The 18,136-nt window shown below is 43.6% G+C and overlaps 1 protein-coding gene across 1 annotated transcript; it reads right to left on the reverse strand.

Annotated features, from left to right (window-relative positions):
• Positions 1-321: 321 nt before the first annotated feature.
• Positions 322-15,293, reverse strand: LOC139782806 (uncharacterized). Its single transcript, XM_071721887.1, has 4 exons — positions 14,462-15,293; positions 1,509-1,586; positions 1,426-1,446; positions 322-354 (listed from the first exon to the last, which is right to left on the reverse strand). The coding sequence occupies exons 1-4, from the start codon at positions 15,071-15,073 to the stop codon at positions 322-324; spliced, it is 744 nt and encodes a 247-aa protein (XP_071577988.1). The 5' UTR covers positions 15,074-15,293.
• Positions 15,294-18,136: the final 2,843 nt, after the last annotated feature.

Here is an 18,136-nt window from a genome sequence, read left to right on the forward strand (position 1 = left end):
GGGGAAAGCCTTCGCGCGTTCTGAAGAAAGGCACGGACGGCAGATAGATTTGAGTCGCTGAGCGAGAAGTACATAACGTAATTTGGAGAGAGAGAATCATAGGTGCGTGCGAGATATATAGATATAGAGAGATAGATCGGTCGAAAAGCCTTGCGGTAAAGTAACGAGGGAATGTTTCCGGACTATATGTATATTTATAAAAATAAAGGACTGTCGTTATATTGAATCACAAGATCGTACACATCTATATATCGAGTGCCATTTCTTATGGAATATCAAGGTGTCATGGAGTTCCTCGATGATCGATTGCAACTGTGAATATCAGAGTGCCGCGTCCGCGTTGCTTTTTTTTACCTGAAACACACAAATGCAATAAGATGATTAATATAAAGATTCAATATTTTTTTATTGGAAAAACGAATAACTTAAGTAGGTAAGCTAGGCTGATTCTAACCCACCGCGGGGGTATCGGGTTACACAAGGGTATCGGATTTCGCGGGGGGGGGGGTATACCGGGGGGGGTACCGCGTTTTCGGGCGCCGCGAGGAGGAGGAGGGGGAACCGCGTTTTCGGGCGCCGCGAGGAGGGGGAGGGGGAAACCGCGTTTCGGGCGCCGCGGGGGAGGGGTCCGCGGGGTGAGGGGACCCGCGTTCGCGTTTACGGGCGCCGCGGGAGAGGGGTCCGCGGGGTGAGGGGACCCGCGTTCGCGTTTTCGCCGCGCCGCGGGATGAGGGGCGACCGCGTTCGCGTTTTCGCCGCGCCGCGGGGAGGGGTGACCGCGTTTTCGCCGCGCCGCGGAGTCCGCGTGCAACGGCCGCGTCGGTCCGCGTGACGTCACACGGCACGCTCCCGCTCGCGTTATCTCCCCCTCGTAGATGTTCTCTCGCGCCCCCGTCCCCCGTTCGCGCGCGTCTTCACGGTTGCGTTATCTCTCACGCTCCAACTCGGGTGATCTCACTCATTCATTCTCCATTATATTTAAACTTATTTAATGTATAAATAATATTATATGTTAAGCTTTTTTAAACATATTTAAATTATAATGTTTATATGAATCATATATAATCTTTTTTTTTTTACTATTTTTATAAAATTATTTGCCCTATTTAAGCATCACTATTACTAGCTTATCTAAAGGGAATGGAATCGGCGAAATAACGGAAAACAGATTTTAAAAATTATTTTATATTTTATATTTTAAATTTTGAAGTTATACATTTCTTCAAATAATGTATTTGAAGTATTTTCGAAATAATTTTACCAAATTTCCGGCTCGTAGATACGCATTCCGAACAAAATTTGTAAATCGAATATGTCTTCCTCACCGCTCTGCTCTTATATTAGATCGTTGGCTTCACGATCAATCGATTTGAAATAGCGAGTCCACCTTTGATGCTCCAAATTCAAGAAGCCATCGATTCTCACCTCATCACGATATATCTGTTGCTAAAATCAGATTACATAAAATTAAAAAATGTTAAAAATATAAAGATACGAAGTATACATACCTGGCCACGTAGAATTCGAATTCTCACCATGTCTGTAACGCGCACCTCGACGATGGGTATGTTATCAACCCATACTATCTGTAAAAGTTATATACCAGTTAATATTTACAAATTTGCACTTTAATCGCGAATTGTTATACACCCCAGTCGTTGGATAAGATATTTGAATCACATCTTCAATATAAGCCATTATATAGCAGTTATGTAACAAAATGCATGTAATAAGCCGTATGTTTGCAAAGAGAGACTGTGCTCTGACCCAAGGCAGAGCTCAATTTATAGGGAACGAAAAATGTAGAGAGAGGGTTGTACGTGATTTATCTGCGGCATTGAAAAAAACTAGCTGTCATGAAAAATAATCTTCTACTTACCATTGCATCTTGCAATCGCGGGTGGATACTCTGAACCGCTATCGAATATAATGAGAAGCGAGGATGCGCGTGATTTATCTGTGGCATATTATGTTATGCGAAAATAATCCTCGCGAGAAAAAAGACAGCTATTGAACAGCTATCAAACAACTAAAACATCTTTAAAAACAACTAAAAACAACTAAAAACACCTATCAAACAACTAAAAACAGCTATCAAACAACTAAAACATCTTTAAAAACAGCTATCAAACAACTTTAAAAACAACTATCAAACAACTAAAACAGCTTTAAAAACAGCTATCAAACAACTATCAAACAACTAAAAACAGCTTTTGAACAGCTAAAACAGCTTTTGAATAGCTTTTAAACAACTAAAAACAGCTATCAAACAACTAAAAACAACTAAAAACAACTAAAACAGTTTTAAAAACAGCTATCAAACAACTATCAAACAACTAAAAACAGCTTTTGAACAGCTAAAACAGCTTTTGAATAGCTTTTAAACAACTAAAAACAGCTATCAAACAACTAAAAACAACTAAAAACAACTAAAACAGCTTTAAAAACAGCTATCAAACAACTATCAAACAACTAAAAACAGCTTTTGAACAGCTAAAACAGCTTTTGAATAGCTTTTAAACAACTAAAAACAGCTATCAAACAACTAAAAACAACTAAAAACAACTAAAACAGCTTTAAAAACAGCTATCAAACAACTATCAAACAACTAAAAACAGCTTTTGAACAGCTAAAACAGCTTTTGAATAGCTTTTGAGAACAGCTAAAACATCTATATTATACTACAAACTATGTGGGAAAAAGGAAATAAAACATTTTATATATACATATATAGTTTATTTAAAAAAATCATAATTTTTTCTGGTGTCGCGACCACCAGTTACATATTTTTAATACATTTTGTAATGCGCAATTCTTAACATGTTTTTCACATCTTATAGTATTAGTAACATCTAGATTATTTAAAGATTCGATATCTTCGTAATCGGCATCCAAAGTCTCAATGTTTAGATTTTTTCTAGCTTTATTCTCAAGTAGATCCACCAGCCATTCTCGTTTCTGGCATCCCTTGACGTACACAAGAGTCGACGTCTCGTCGCCCTCTCCAAGCACGGCCGATGTAATTAAATGTTTCGCCATGCTGTATGGCACGTTTCCATCCTCCCATCGTAGTCCATGGTGATTTGCAATCAACCAAGAAGCGCATGATTTGTCGGATTTCGTGAGGAGACTCCATGGCATGGGACATGTAAAAATGTAATGCGCCAAAACGGTCCCGTTTCTCAGAACCGCCACCTCCTTTACGACAAATTTCATCCCGACGGTGAAGCCTTGCAGATCGACAAACGTTGGTACGATCATGACGAAACGACGGAGCAATCTGTATCTTATCGCGGTACATCAGTGTATCTTATATCGCAATACCCGCTGATATTGCAATTTACATGATTTTGCGCACTACGTTCGACAATGGACAGTATTCGATTACGCGATCATGCAAAATGAGACAATAGGCGGTAGTATTTGCCGGTACATTCTCTTTGCAGTCAAATTCTATTCGCACATCCACGGTGGCGCTCTTGACAGATTCGTTTTGTCGCGAGCAATCGATGACAACAAAAGGTCCTTCCATCAGGAATGTATACAAGCTGCAAAGCGTATCACTGGAATCGTATCCGTAATAAGCTTTACGAAAACGCGCATACATATCGAAAAGGACGGCGTATTGATTTTTGCCAAAATCCAGATTCAAGTCGTCGTAAGGATAAAATTCAGAGTTTAGATAAAGTTTCACGTTGGTCAAGTTACAGTCATCAAATACGCTAACATTTTGAGACATGATATTCTTGCGCCCGGTCTGCAGCGCAAAGATAACGTATCGCGGCTTCTCCAGCTGAGTCGCCGTTTTGACGGCCCACGAATGCTTGGTCGTGCTCTGCAACATGGGGTACTCGTACAGATCCCACGAACGGAAACTAACACTAAGATATCGCCCGCTTTCCAAGGCCCGTAGCATGGATAGCTTATTGATCTCGTTTAATGTGACGTGAGGCATTCGCCACTGTACTTTAAACAATTCAATTTCCGGCTCCGTCGCCGGATTTCCCACAATGCAATTGTTGTCGCTGCGCGCTCGTATCAAAATTAATTCGTGACGAGCGTTAACAACCACGCGTTTGTAATCCTCGCAAAAGCCCAGCAACCTCTTGAGCGGTACGCAAAAGTTGAAGTATCCTTCCGGTATGCTCGATGAAACGTCCCATCCAGCATTCCGCATGAGTTGAGAATCATTATACGATAGCGATACATAGTTCTTGATGGTACTGGTTATTCCAACGTTTCTGTTGCGATCAATCTCCACACCGTTGAGCTCGTATCGAATCTCATCGAACATGAACGCTGCACAATTATTCGCAAGCGTTGCCTGAGACTCGTCATTCCTTTTCTTTATCGTCAATCTTCCTTCAACGTAGAGAAAGCTCTCGCACGGCAACGTGTATAAATCCTGTTGTTGTATGGGTATTCTTATCTCATCGTTATATCCAAACGTTGTGTTGGCGTACGGATTGTACATGTGTGTCTCAATCTTGACGACGCTGTCGTCAAAGATCGGTTCACCTCCAATGTTTAAGATATTAGCCATTTCGTACGACGAAACCCAATGATTTCAGAAATTCAACGTTCGACGCAGTGAGTTTCTTCTTTGGCGATCGGATTGTCTCTCTAATTTTGTTTCTCGTCTGTTGCACCTGCTCAGCTTCGTTCAGTACGAGCATCTCACGTTATCGCTGTCGTCTTCGTACATGCAGTCTAACGGTGATCTCCTCTCCACGAAAATCAATCAATCGGCCGTCCTGATCCACGACGCGAAGCGTCAAGTCCGAAATGCTCCGTACGATGATCGGAAGGTAAATGATCTGTGCCGGCGTTTCCGATATCTTATATCCTGGAGGCACACTCGGTGAAAACTCGTGTATCGTGTGCACGTACTTGTCGTTGCTGTACGCACCCGCGGTCACGTTACACTCTATGCGAATGATGTTTACGTTGATGATATTTATCGGAACATCCGATTCGTGCCATTGTCGCGACTCCAGCACGCGATTCGCTGAAAATCCCAGCAGCGATCCAATCCCGGGAAAAAATAGAAGAGATCTGAACAGACTTGAGCAGATCTCATCAGATCCAATCCACTCAGATCTGGTTTGATTAAAATATTGGCCCTATCTGATCAGATCCAATCAGACATGAGTAGATCTGATCCGATCCTAGCGGATAGAGTCAGATATGTAACGAGAATAATCTATTATATCTGCTCAGATCCAATCAGACATGAGTAGATCTGATCCGATCCGGTGTCCATCCACTGCAGAAAATTGTTGTTTTCAAATGTTATTTTTTAAATGTGCCACTTTATTATAAAAGTGGACTCCACGATACAAAAGTTGTGCCGTTCCACGATTTACATAACTTGGCGCAACTTAGCACGACACTGCTGTGTCTGATACCGTTCTTATACCACTGTTCATCAATTTTTAAATACGAGAATCAGATTCCGTCGGATGCCATCTATCGGATACTTTGAGATGCAACATTATGATCTGATCATATATAATCTTATATGACTATATAAGTTTATATGTGATTATATTATTTTATCAGTTTAAATTATAAGGTATGTTTACAAAATAATTTAAAAGATTTATGTTTTATATATACATATACACATTAATCTTTTATATTTACCTATTATTAATTAATTTTGCACGGTACTTTTTTAATGGAATATTTATGATAAATTCTAAATATGGTGTCGAAATTAACAATTATTATCAAATTGACAGAGACTATATTTATTATATATGTTAATGTTTCAAAATTGAGAAAACTGTTTTTAATATAAAAATTAATTGATTTTTTGACCAAAAATCATTTAAGCTTCCCCTTTACAGAGTTAATATTATATTTGATATAATGTCCAACATTGGGTGTAAAAATTAATAATGGACGATTTGAGAACGAAATTTTTATAAGTTCTATACTGGCGAGATCTGCTCAGATCCGGCAAGATCGGAAGAGATCTGATTGGATCAGCAACACAACTTTGTAAGCCAAGATTGGACTTATCTGGTGAGATCAAGATATGTCTGACTAGGTCTGCTCAGATCCGGCAAGATCGGAAGAGATCTGATTGAATCAGCAACACAACTTTGTAAGCCAAGATTGGTCTTATCTGGTGAGATCAAGATATGTCTGACTAGGTCTGCTCAGATCCAGCAAGATCGGAAGAGATCTGATTGGATCAGCAACACAACTTTGTAAGCCAAGATTGGTCTTATCTGGTGAGATCAAGATATGTCTGGCTAGGTCTGCTCAGATCCGACAAGATCTGAGGCATAATGTCTGCTCGTACTTCAGGAGACCTGAAGCAATCAGATAATGTCCGATTAGATCGGAAGAGATCCGATTGGATCTGCGATTTAATATCGAACGGCAGCAATGGTCAGATCTGGTGAGATCGGATTATAGTTCAGCATATCTGGCTGCATGTGATCAGATATGGCCATGCAGATCTGGCGAGATAAAATTGTATCCAATCAGATATGACTTTACTTGAATTTCAGATCTCGTTGTATCTCATTTTATCAAATCAGACATGGTCAGATCTCCTCCATTTTTTCCCGGGATGTTGTTCGGTTTGGTGAAATTTATCCGATAAGCGCACTTGATCTCGCTCTTCATCGTATTGTTATTAGCCCGAATAATAATCAATGGGTGCGGTTCATCTTCGTTTATCGAGACATTATAGGATTGATCCCATTAAAGAGCGCGTTTCAGATACATGTCTATATCACGCAGTTCGTACGATCCTTCGGGAATGGTAATCTCCTTGTCGTCGTCATAGTAGAATTTATTGTTCGACGAATTTACATTCGGTATCGTGTGATAGGTTTCAAAATCTGTCAGACCGAGCTCGTAATCGCCATCGCTCAAATCCACGGCGGGAAAGTAGCTTACCGCGAGGATGCTGCTCTTGCCGGTGAGCGTAAATATCAGTGACATGTTTGAATGAATACTGAGATTAAACAGCGTAACGCCGGTCTTTAAATTGATTGTCAGCCGACTGTAGAAAACGCAGACACAGTTGTCCACAATTGCTCTGATCGTATCGCTGATATGGCGTGCGATTGTACTCTATTACATTGTTCTTTAGATACTTCGCCAATTCTCTCGGTGGTCGAAGATTGCCAAAACTGTCGAAATATATGGCACGATCTCCCCTCTTCGCGTACGCCACCCAGTGAGTACCCGGTCCCTCAGTGTTATCCAAATTCACGATACCGCTCTCGTTTCGACGTACACCGCCGATCGGTAACGAGTCGCGCATGAAAATACCTCGAAAATATGGAATGCGCATACCTTTTGCCAATTGTTGCAGTTGTACGTTGGTAGTTACGCCCTGGGGAATTTTTAGCGTCTCTTCGACGTTTTTTTTTCTCGAGACTCCCCGTCCGCGTTTGTACGGAGCGAGATAAAGTCCGTGACCTTCCATGGCGCGATTGTGACGTTGCATCTCTTCCAGCTGACGTCGCGCGGCTTTGTTATCGTTCACGGCCTTTGCGACTCCCGCCGCTCCGCCGACCAACGAACCGAGAACCCCTAATAACGGCAGGATCGGTAGGATACCGCCGCGTTTCGCTACCGGAAGTATTCGCTTGTTCTTCTTCTTTTTCTTCGTTTTCAAACCCATACCGAGTTTCGTTTTAGCCTTCATGGCCGCCCAGACGGCTGTAGCTGCAGCTCTCTCTCCGAGAGTCGAATCGTTCGCGGTGACACGTTTTCGCGCTTTCGCGGCAAGTATATTGTCTGCCACGTGTCGTTCTGCGAGATCGCTGCTACGCGAGTAGGCTATGTCGTGCTCGCGACACGCTGCGTCCAATGGATTAATACCCCGATCACCTCTTGCCAATCGTGTTTCTAAATGAGTTCCCGGACCGCAAAATTGATAACCGGGAATGTGTAATTCGATCGGAAGCGCGTTTATCGCGCGATTCAACAGACCTCGACCTATCTTCGGCGGCATTCGCCGCAGTTTTTTATCAACGGCGGCGGACCGTCGATGTGCGTTTGCTGACACGGCAAATTATAATGTATTAAACAGCGACGGTATTGCTGAACCTCCGAATCTGCCTTGATATGTTCGGGAAGCTTATCCCACAAATAATCTATATGATTATAAAACTGCCGTAGTAGAATGACCTTTGGTATATACTTTAACTGCTCGGCGGTTAAATTGTAAATATCGCTGTTATCCGACACGAGCAAAAACATTTTAAAGACTGAGCATCTCAGCTCTACGCGCCTCTATAAATAGGTCAGCTTTCTCGATACCGTTTTTCATTCGTTGTGGAGGGGAGGTAAAATGCGGTTCGTACGACAATCGCGGACGATCAAAGTGACAAACTTTGACGATAGGATACAGTTAACGAAAGAGGTACGCAAACATGGAGACATGCTACCGATTTCTATACGCGGTATCATCTGCGGTCCGTCGAATTGCGGCAAGACAAACGTCTTGATAAGCTTGCTGGAAAGTCCGCACGGTGTACGTTTCGAGAACGTGGATGTGTACTCGAAATCGTTGCAACAGTCGAAATACCGATATTTGGAGAATATACTAACACCGATAGAAGAAATTGGCTACTTTACGTTCTCGAATAACAGTGACGTCATTCCACCGAGCGATGCGCTCCCGAATTCTATTTTTATCTTTGATGACGTGGCATGCGACAAGCAGGATACGATAAGAGAATACTTTGCAATGGGCCGGCACGCGAACGTTGACTCCTTCTATCTTTGTCAGACGTATGCAAAGATACCGAAGCATCTTATACGCGACAACGCGAATTTATTGATTCTGTTTAAACAGGATGGTACCAATCTGAAACACATATTCAACGATCACGTAAACACAGATATGTCATACGATGATTTCAGTAAATTGTGTCATACATGTTGGCAACAAAAGTATGGATTCGTGGTGATAGACAAGGACAGCGCGATTTCGAATCGTCGATACAGAAAAGGATTTAACGACTTTGCGATACCGAAACGTGGTTAGTTGTTGTCGACGCGCCGATTGAACAACGTTATCGCGACATGGACAGCGGCGAGGAGATTAGAGAGCGCGAGAGGATAGCAAATCAAATTGCGAAAACGAGCGATTCGATTCGCAAAAAGTATCACGCCTTGAAAACTGGTAAAATGGAGGAAGATATCGCGTTGGAGAGACACTTTAAGCCCATCATCGAGCCTCTAAGGCAGATTGCCGAAAACACTGTTGGCAAAGAATCTGACGTGTCAAAGATTGAGAATGAAACGGCGTGGGAAGACGAAGAGCCAAAGTTCAAACGAAAACGACCAAACGCCTCGTTTAACGACTCTGTAATGGCTTCAACTCCGGTTACGTTGAAACGATCGATAAATGTGCCATCTAATTTGAGCGAAATAACCAAAATTTTACAACCGCATAAATCGAAACGATCGACAGGTCCATTGAATGAACCACCGATAACCTCTGCGCCTTCCGTGCAACCCACAATGCTCGAATCACTCGCAAACGAAGATGTTTTCGAAACCACGGATGACTCACTCGTGACGTCCGTTCGACAGCAGTTGCAAACATCTGAAGGTCGAGAAACGTTGCGAGATCACTTTGGTCTATTGGGCCAAAAGTACGTCGGGGCAGTTCTGAGCGGCAATCAAGAAAGCGGTATAGACACCGTATACGGCGTTTATTTCAGCAACGATGGAATGATGCTCGGTAATAAACGTTTTGACGTGAACAACGCGGACAACATAATTATCGACGGCATACGATACGCTGGCACACGCATTCTTTACGAGTTGATCTTTAAGAAATTTCCCAATGACGATATCTACACGGTGGACGATATGCAAACATACAAGAGCATTCTGTTGACGACGAGTGCTCATAAACGCAATTATGATGCTCACGCTCGAATAAATGGCAACAGGGGATACAAGTACACACAAATAATCGCACCGTTGATTTCGGGTAAAAAAGCTGGAAAAGGTATACCGCGTGCCATGACATTAAACGGCAACAAGATCGACCATATAATTGCATCGTCGATTTCGGGTAAAAAAGCTGGAAAAGCTATACCGCGTGCCATGACATTAAACGACAACAAGATCGACTATGTTCATTGGGACGATCCCAACGAGCTTGTAGATCGTCTCCGATTGCTCGAAGCTTCGCGCCTAGCGGGTCACACCGGTCACGATAACAAGATTCTGTCGATTATCGAGGAACTTCGCGAGGCTGGACTTATTATAAATTAAACCGCGCGTCGGCGAGTCGTTCAATCAACATCGAAATGCCGATCAACAAGTTTGGTATATCGCTCGGAAGAGGCGGTGCGGAACCGTACTATCAATGGAGCGGATTAATCAGAAATTACGTGCGCGATAACGCTCTTTGCATGGTCGCCACCGACTTTGACGCGAAATCGCGCAAGATTCGACGGATAGCGCCGCCTGTAGATGATGGCGATGCAGCCAATAAACGTTACGTGCAGCAGAGCGTGCAAATTTTGAAAGATCAGCAGGATGAAATCGAGAGAAAGATGGCCGCATTCCAGAATAACGTGCAAATTACCCTAAACGAACTTCAAAAGATGATTCAAGATGTAATTGCGAATCATCGCGAATAGATAAGAACGTACATCTGATCTCTGCGTCAGTTGCGCGTCAGCGTCATGGCTAGTAAGAAGCAATCAACTGAGAAACGGAGGCTGGTGGAAGAACTACACGCTCCTACGAGAAGAAATTTTTCGCGAAGACGCGTCATAGTGCGCGGATACGATGACCTGTGGCAGGCGGATGTGGTCGAGATGCGTCCATACACGCGATTCAACAGAGGCTACTACTACATACTCACCGTTATCGACGTGCTGAGCAAGCACGCATGGGCCGTACCGCTCAAGGCCAAGAGCGGAACCGAGGTTACTACGGCGATAGCGAAAATAATTCGAGACGGCGGAAGATGTCCGAAAAATCTGCAGACTGACAAGGGCAAAGAATTTTACAACGCAAACGTGCAGAAACTCTTGAAGAAACATAATATCAATCACTATTCGACCTATTCCGTAATGAAGGCATCGGTCGTCGAACGATTCAATCGCACGCTCAAGAACGATATGTGGAAAATGTTTACGCTCAACGGAAATTACAAATGGATCGACTCGCTGCCGGGTCTCGTATCGGATTACAATGCGCGAAAGCATCGAACTATCGGCATGCGACCCATCGATGTTACCCCCGCGATCGCCGACAAGCTCCTAACAACGGTGTACAACCACGTAAAGATCGCTGCTCCCGCGCGATTCAAAGTGGGCGACTCGGTACGCGTGAGTAAATTCAAGACAATCTTCGAGAAAGGATACACGCCAAATTGGACCACGGAGGTGTTTAGAATCATCAAAGTGCAGAAAACTAATCCCGTGACGTATCTGTTGGAAGATTCCTGCGGAAAACCCGTCGCCGGCGGCTTCTACGAATACGAGTTACATCGCGTTGCCAATCCCGACGTGTATCTCGTTGAAAAAGTTTTGCGCAAAAGGGGGGATGAGGTTTATGTAAAGTGGTTAGGATTTGATAATTCACACAATTCATGGATACACAAGAATAATGTATTGTAAAAATTTATTACAATATAAAAACATATTATACATACAAATGAGTCATTTATTTTCATACATATCTAAATGTATTTACAATTGTATTTTACAATGGTATTTTATAATGCCCCCATGGCAGCGTCTCGGTAGAACCGGGTATAATGTATCGTTTATCATCGTACGGACTTAGAGCTATTTTCGTTTCGGACACGGTGTATACCTCGTGCTGTTTGGATCTTATGCAGGCTTGCTGTCGTGTCATTTCAATTTTGTCGCACAGACACCGCGTGTAATCGTCGAACGTTATCGACCTGGCTACGACGTTACTCTTAACACCTTTAGCCTTTTTCGTATCTTTCTTACCGTCTACTCGCAAGGCGTACATCTTTGCTCTAAGCCCGACAAATTCGGTCATTATCGCACCGTTATTTTCGTCTTTCATTAAGCCCGGAACTTTTTTATTGGCGAGTGGGATACCGTACGCATTATCGACCGCGTAATCGCTAGTGTCAAATCTAATAATGTGGCGCTTCATGGTGTCATACACATCGTCGCACTCGATGTGATAAATGAGACTGTCAGTATCGGTGTACGTGACTTTACACTTGTCGCGATACAACGGTAACATGTACTCGTGATGAAATTCGTACAAACATGTCTTGGATATATCGAGGATGCACATACCCACGTAGATTGGTTTGTCGAACTTCACCTCGAGTTTTCGCATTTCTATTGCTACTAAATTCTCCGAAAAGACGCTTCGGCTATGAAAATTTGGTTTCGCGATCAATGCCTCCGCGCCGTATCTACCCTCCCAATGAGTCACGAGTCGCACGTCAACGTGATTGCGCACATTCTCCATGGTTTTGCCAAACACAGCGTTGTTCATCAATTTGTATAAATTTTTCTCGAAATCATTCTTGGCCAATGTTCTAAATTTCGTATTTAGTTTTATATAATCGCGAAGCCATGGAGATTGCACGAATTTCAATATGCGGTGAATCTTTGCTACACGGAGACCGTGACGAGTGCACTGCTGCAGGTTGCGATAATGTATGACATAACGTTTCTTATCGTATAATGTTGCGAGGAGCTTGTCCTGTCGCTTACCGGGTGGTTTATCGCGCGTCGGACAGAATGGTAGGTCAGTGTGCGCGTCGTGAAGATGTTGCGGATACTCCAGATCGACTTCGAGAATGTAGCCTATCGTGGAATCCACCGCAACATCCATAACATTAAAATCGGTTACGTCGTCGACCCATTGAAAATCTGCGTAAGGCAATGGTTGACACATTGCCCAGCCGTATAGTTGTTTACGTCGAAATACATCAGATATGACGACGGTTTCGATGGATCGTACGACTGCATGTACTTGTTGTTGGCCAGCGCGTATCTGTTCGAACATTGACTCAAACCGCCGCGTATGCCGCGTTCGATAAACATGACCATGTCAATGTCAGTGAGCAATTCGAAGTTGATACGTGTATGCTTCAACATAGCATCCCACGTAAAACCTGGTAGAGTATAATAATACGCCGGATCGAGTCCATAACTCGCGACGCAACTATCGCGAAAATTTTCAAAGATATCGGCCAACAGCAAGACATCGGTTTTGAGATATAAATCGCTGTAGTCACCGAGCGTTCGAATGGAGAACCGCTGCCAGACGTTGACGGCGTGCGCGTAATCGCTCTCGGATACGGTGTCACCTGTCAATGAACTATGAAACGAGTCGCGCGGCGGTAAACACGAGTCCTCCAACTTTTCGACGCAGTCAATGTACTCATACGGAAATACGCCTTTTCGTGTCAGCAAATCAAAATTTTCTGCGGATATTTTACAAAATTCGCGTTGCAATATTCGCAGTTTATCCTTGCTGAGATAAGATGCCAATTTGTCGAGACTAGCGGTGAGAAACTTGTACGAATCAATAAATCGCAATTTGACGCAAGTTTTCTTATCTTTATCTTCGGTGCTTTTAACGTTTTTTGTAAACGAAATGTATTTCTCTTTTGTGATTGGGAGCAAGTCTACATGTCCTTCGTACGCTGTTGCTATTTCCGTTATAATAAAATGCGCGTCGTAGCCAGATAAATTATGAAAAACTATGGGAATGCAGTGTGAATCTTTGTAGTTCAGATTACAGTTTGAGTGCGCGGGACCTCTGTACTGACCGGTCAGATGACAATGATCGCGTACTCGCACGTCGTCTGGCTCGAACGGTTTTTCGCACACGTGACAGTGCGTTGCGCTGTTAAACTTTTCCCACTCGTCTCGCGTGAAATCCGCCATGGGTATATTAGTGGACAAGATTGTCTTTACGTCGTGAGCTAAACGTCTTAGCTCCTCGGCGAACCATGCGACGCAATCCTTATCGCGACGAAACCGATACATTGATAACGAATTGTCGTACGAGCAACGCACGTAGTACCCTATGCTAAACACGTGATGATGTTGATATGTGTACCTGGACGTTTCCGGATCCGCTTCCATCTTCTCCAGGGTACATTCCAGGTCGGCGTATACGATAAACGGAACTCGTTCCTTCCTGCCGTGATTCTTGAAAGCCAACCACTTGTCGTTATCGCTCGGTAACTTGATCGCGCAGTCGTTCATCTCCTGACAGTCGACGGTGTGGGCTTCCAATTTCTCGCTGGAGCCGAAGTAGTGCAAGCATCTGCAAAAAATAAACACAAATATTATAAATTTTTTTTTATACACAAAATATAAAATATTCTATATATTATTAAAAGAACTATTGGTACTTACCGATCACAAATGTACTTTGTGTGTCCATGTTTATTAATTTGTGAGCTCGCGAGGCGGGATAGGTTCTTGATCCACGCAAAATGTCCCACATTGTCGTCCTGCACGTACAGCAGATTTACATGCCTGCCCATCTTTCGACCAGTAACCCGTATTGGCAGGATTGCAAGTTCCTTGTTTTTTTTCTCGATACCGTACACATTGATGGAGATGTCGTTGTGATCTTCAAACCGTTTAATTTGATCCAACGTCATTGGAAACTTAATGTCTGTAAGATTTAGCACCAATGCGTAATGTGGATACGACGATTCTCGTTCTGCATGTCTCTCGGCTGGATTCAGAGCCGCCGTCACTGACCATGCGAAACATGCATTGTCCATTGATCGCACGTTTATCACCGCTCTCTTCATTTTAATTTTGCGCGGTATTTCCACAAGACACCCCGCGTGCAATGGATTGTATTTGTTTATGTTAACAGTTAAATTAAGTATACGCGACAACGCCCATCCGCTATCACGTTCCTGGAATTCCTCCAACGATGCTAGGGTAGGCTCGATGACGTGTCGCTTGTACCACTCACACAGATCGGACTCACGAAAGAGTTCATAGTTTCTCGTTGCGATACTTTTATTCGCGCGTTTGTCACCCGCAACAAATTCACCATTAAACATTGTGTTTATCTTTACATTGTCATGTCGTTGCATGACGTTCCGCACATGAATGAGTACAATGTCTCTCGCATCTTTGAGAAATTGATGAGGGTCGATGTGTTTGGAATTTATTACCACACCAGTCAGTATACGACTTTCAAAGGCCGTATCTATCTCGCGCCATCTGAGTCCTGTCTCACTCGCACTGTATCCGGCACCCACATGCACGAAACGTTGACGTACCGAGTCTTTCAGACCTTCGAGTCGTGCGATACAAGCGACCAACGACTGTTTAAGACCGATCGATAATCGTGGCCGTTTAATTCGGCTTTGTTCTTCCAACGATTCGATAATGTCGTCGCATCGTTGCTCCCACGCGGTAAAGTCTTCCCTCGAATGTAAAAGGGTGGATTGCTCCAACAACTCTTGCTCCATGTTATTACACGATCCTCTTTCTGACACAATTTGTTGTGCTCACGACTTCCAGTCCTCGACTGCTGAGCGTATCCCCCAGATTCGTCAATTTATATTCTACTAATGATGCATCGTTTGCTTTTTTATCATATCAAATTTCATCTCTGTATCCGTACATTTGCACCTTCCGAAAAAAATGCACGATTTGCAGTTTTGCACGTGTGCGATAAAATCATTGCGAGACATGTATGTTCTTGAAAACGATATCGCGCCATTGACTTTCGGTGATTTGATCTGTATCAATGCAGCAGCCGTACATCGGTGCTATTTGCAAAATTTGCAGTTTTGCACGTGTTCGATGAAATCATCGCGAGACACGTTGCGACATGTTCTTGAAAACAATAACGCGCCGTTGACTTATGCGAAATTGCAAAATTTGCACTTTTGCGTGTGTTCGATGAAATCATCGCGAGACACGTATGCTCTTGAAAAAAAAATCATATTTGATGCTATTGCCCGATGAGGTGATCTCATCACGAATGTTCTTGACAAAGATATCACATTTAACATATATGTGGTGGTGGTCACCATGCAGCAGCCGTACATTGGCGCTATTTGCAAGATTCGCATATGAGAAATAAATGTATATTAAAATGTATATCATTGTATCTAAAATTATCTTTCCTTCTGTCTACCGTTCCCTTGTCCACCGTCAGCGGTTTAGAATTACAGAGCGGTAACTCTCGATAAGAATGCGCGTGCCGCATTCGTCGCGCGATCATTAAACGTTTTCTCATCTGTCTCGTATAAATTATACGAATTAAATATTAAGATCTAAACGATTAAATATCGTTGGCGAAGAAAAGATATGCGATCGTGAGCGAGAACGCGAATGGGGGCCGGGAGCGCGAGAAACCGCGCGCGAGAGAGAGAGAGAGATAACGCGAACGGGGGAGAGGGATCGCGCGCGACCGTGAAGACGCGCGCGAACGGAGGACGGGGGCGCGAGAGAACATCTACGAGGGGGAGATAACGCGAGCGGGAGCGTGCCGTGTGACGTCACGCGGACCGACGCGGCCATTGCACGCGGACTCCGCGGCGCGGCGAAAACGCGAACGCGGTCGCCCCTCCCCGCGGCGCGGCGAAAACGCGAACGCGGTCGCCCCTCACCCCGCGGCGCGGCGAAAACGCGAACGCGGTCGCCCCTCACCCCGCGGCGCGGCGAAAACGCGAACGCGGGTCCCCTCACCCCGCGGACCCCTCTCCCGCGGCGCCCGAAAACGTGAACGCGGGTCCCCTCACCTCGCGGACCCCTCCACCGCGGCGCCGGAAACGCGGTTCCCCTCTCCCCCGCCCGCGGCGCAGCAAACAACGCGGTTCCCCCTCCCCCTCCTCGCGGCGCCCGAAAACGCGGTACCCCCCCGCGGTATACCCCCCGCCCCCCGCGGTATACCCCCGCCCCTCACCCCCCCTCCCCCGCGGTACACCCCCCCCCCGCAAAATCCGATACCCTTGTGTAACCCGATACTCCCGCGGTGGGTTAGAATCGGCCTAGCTTACCTACTCACATGGATGTATTTGGCATTTGACGCTCTTAAATTTGCGTTGGAAAAATTGTTATATTTGGCAAAAATAATAGGTGAAGGTGGGGTTAAATTAAAAAATGTGACAAATTTGAAAAATCTGATTACGCCATTGTAAAGAGCACAAAAAGCCATAAACATTTCGTACAAATTTTTTGTCGTTACGCCTTATATTTTCGAAGATATTCGCAAAAAAAATATAAAATCCGTTATTTTCGAGGGGTTGTTTCAACCCCTAAACGTCGAGATACGCCGCAAAAAAAAAATACGTGTCTAATGTTTTTTGATGCTCAACAACATATCCAAAGCGCATCCAAATCGGGTAGGGACACTTCCGACCGTTCCCTTGTAAGTGAAAATGTGTCGTGCTGATGATTTTCCGCAGTTCTAACGATTGTTTTTGATAGTTCTACAAGAGTTCTATGCTTTAGCATCATTTTAACAAACAGTTCCGACCACTTACCATTTTTTAAATAATTTTTAACAGTTACGCCCAGCACGACACTAAGTGAAAATGTGTCGTGCTGATGATTTTCCGCAGTTCTAACGATTGTTTTCGATAGTTTTGCAAGAGTTCTATGCTTTAGAATTAGTTTTAAAAAGAGTTCCGATAAATAACTATTTTTAAAACAATTTTTAACAGTGACGTCTAGCACGGCACTTAGATAAAATGTGTCGTGCTGATGATTTTTGGTAGTTCTAACGGTTGTTTTCGACAGTTGTATAAGAGTTCTATGCTTTAGCATTATTTTAACAAATAGTTCCGACCACTTACCATTTTTTAAATAATTTTTAACAGTTACGCCCAGCACGACAATAAAAGTGAAAATGTGTCGTGCTGATGATTTTCCGCAGTTCTAACGATTGTTTTCGATAGTTTTACAAGAGTTCTATGCTTTAGAATTAGTTTTAAAAAGAGTTCCGGTAAATAACTATTTTTTAAACAATTTTTAACAGTGACGTCCAGCACGGCACTTAGTTAAAATGTGTCGTGCTGATGATTTTTGGTAGTTCTAACGGTTGTTTTCGATAGTTCTACAAGAGTTCTATGCTTTAGGATCATTTTTACAAATAGTTCCGACCATTTATTATTTTTAAAATAATTTTTAACAGTTACGTC

The sequence above is a fragment of the Temnothorax nylanderi genome, unplaced genomic scaffold (assembly GCF_030848795.1).
Source record: "Temnothorax nylanderi isolate EJ_2023f unplaced genomic scaffold, tnyl_v1.0 TNYL_tig0441_pilon, whole genome shotgun sequence".
In the NCBI taxonomy this organism is placed as follows: Eukaryota; Metazoa; Arthropoda; class Insecta; order Hymenoptera; family Formicidae; genus Temnothorax; species Temnothorax nylanderi.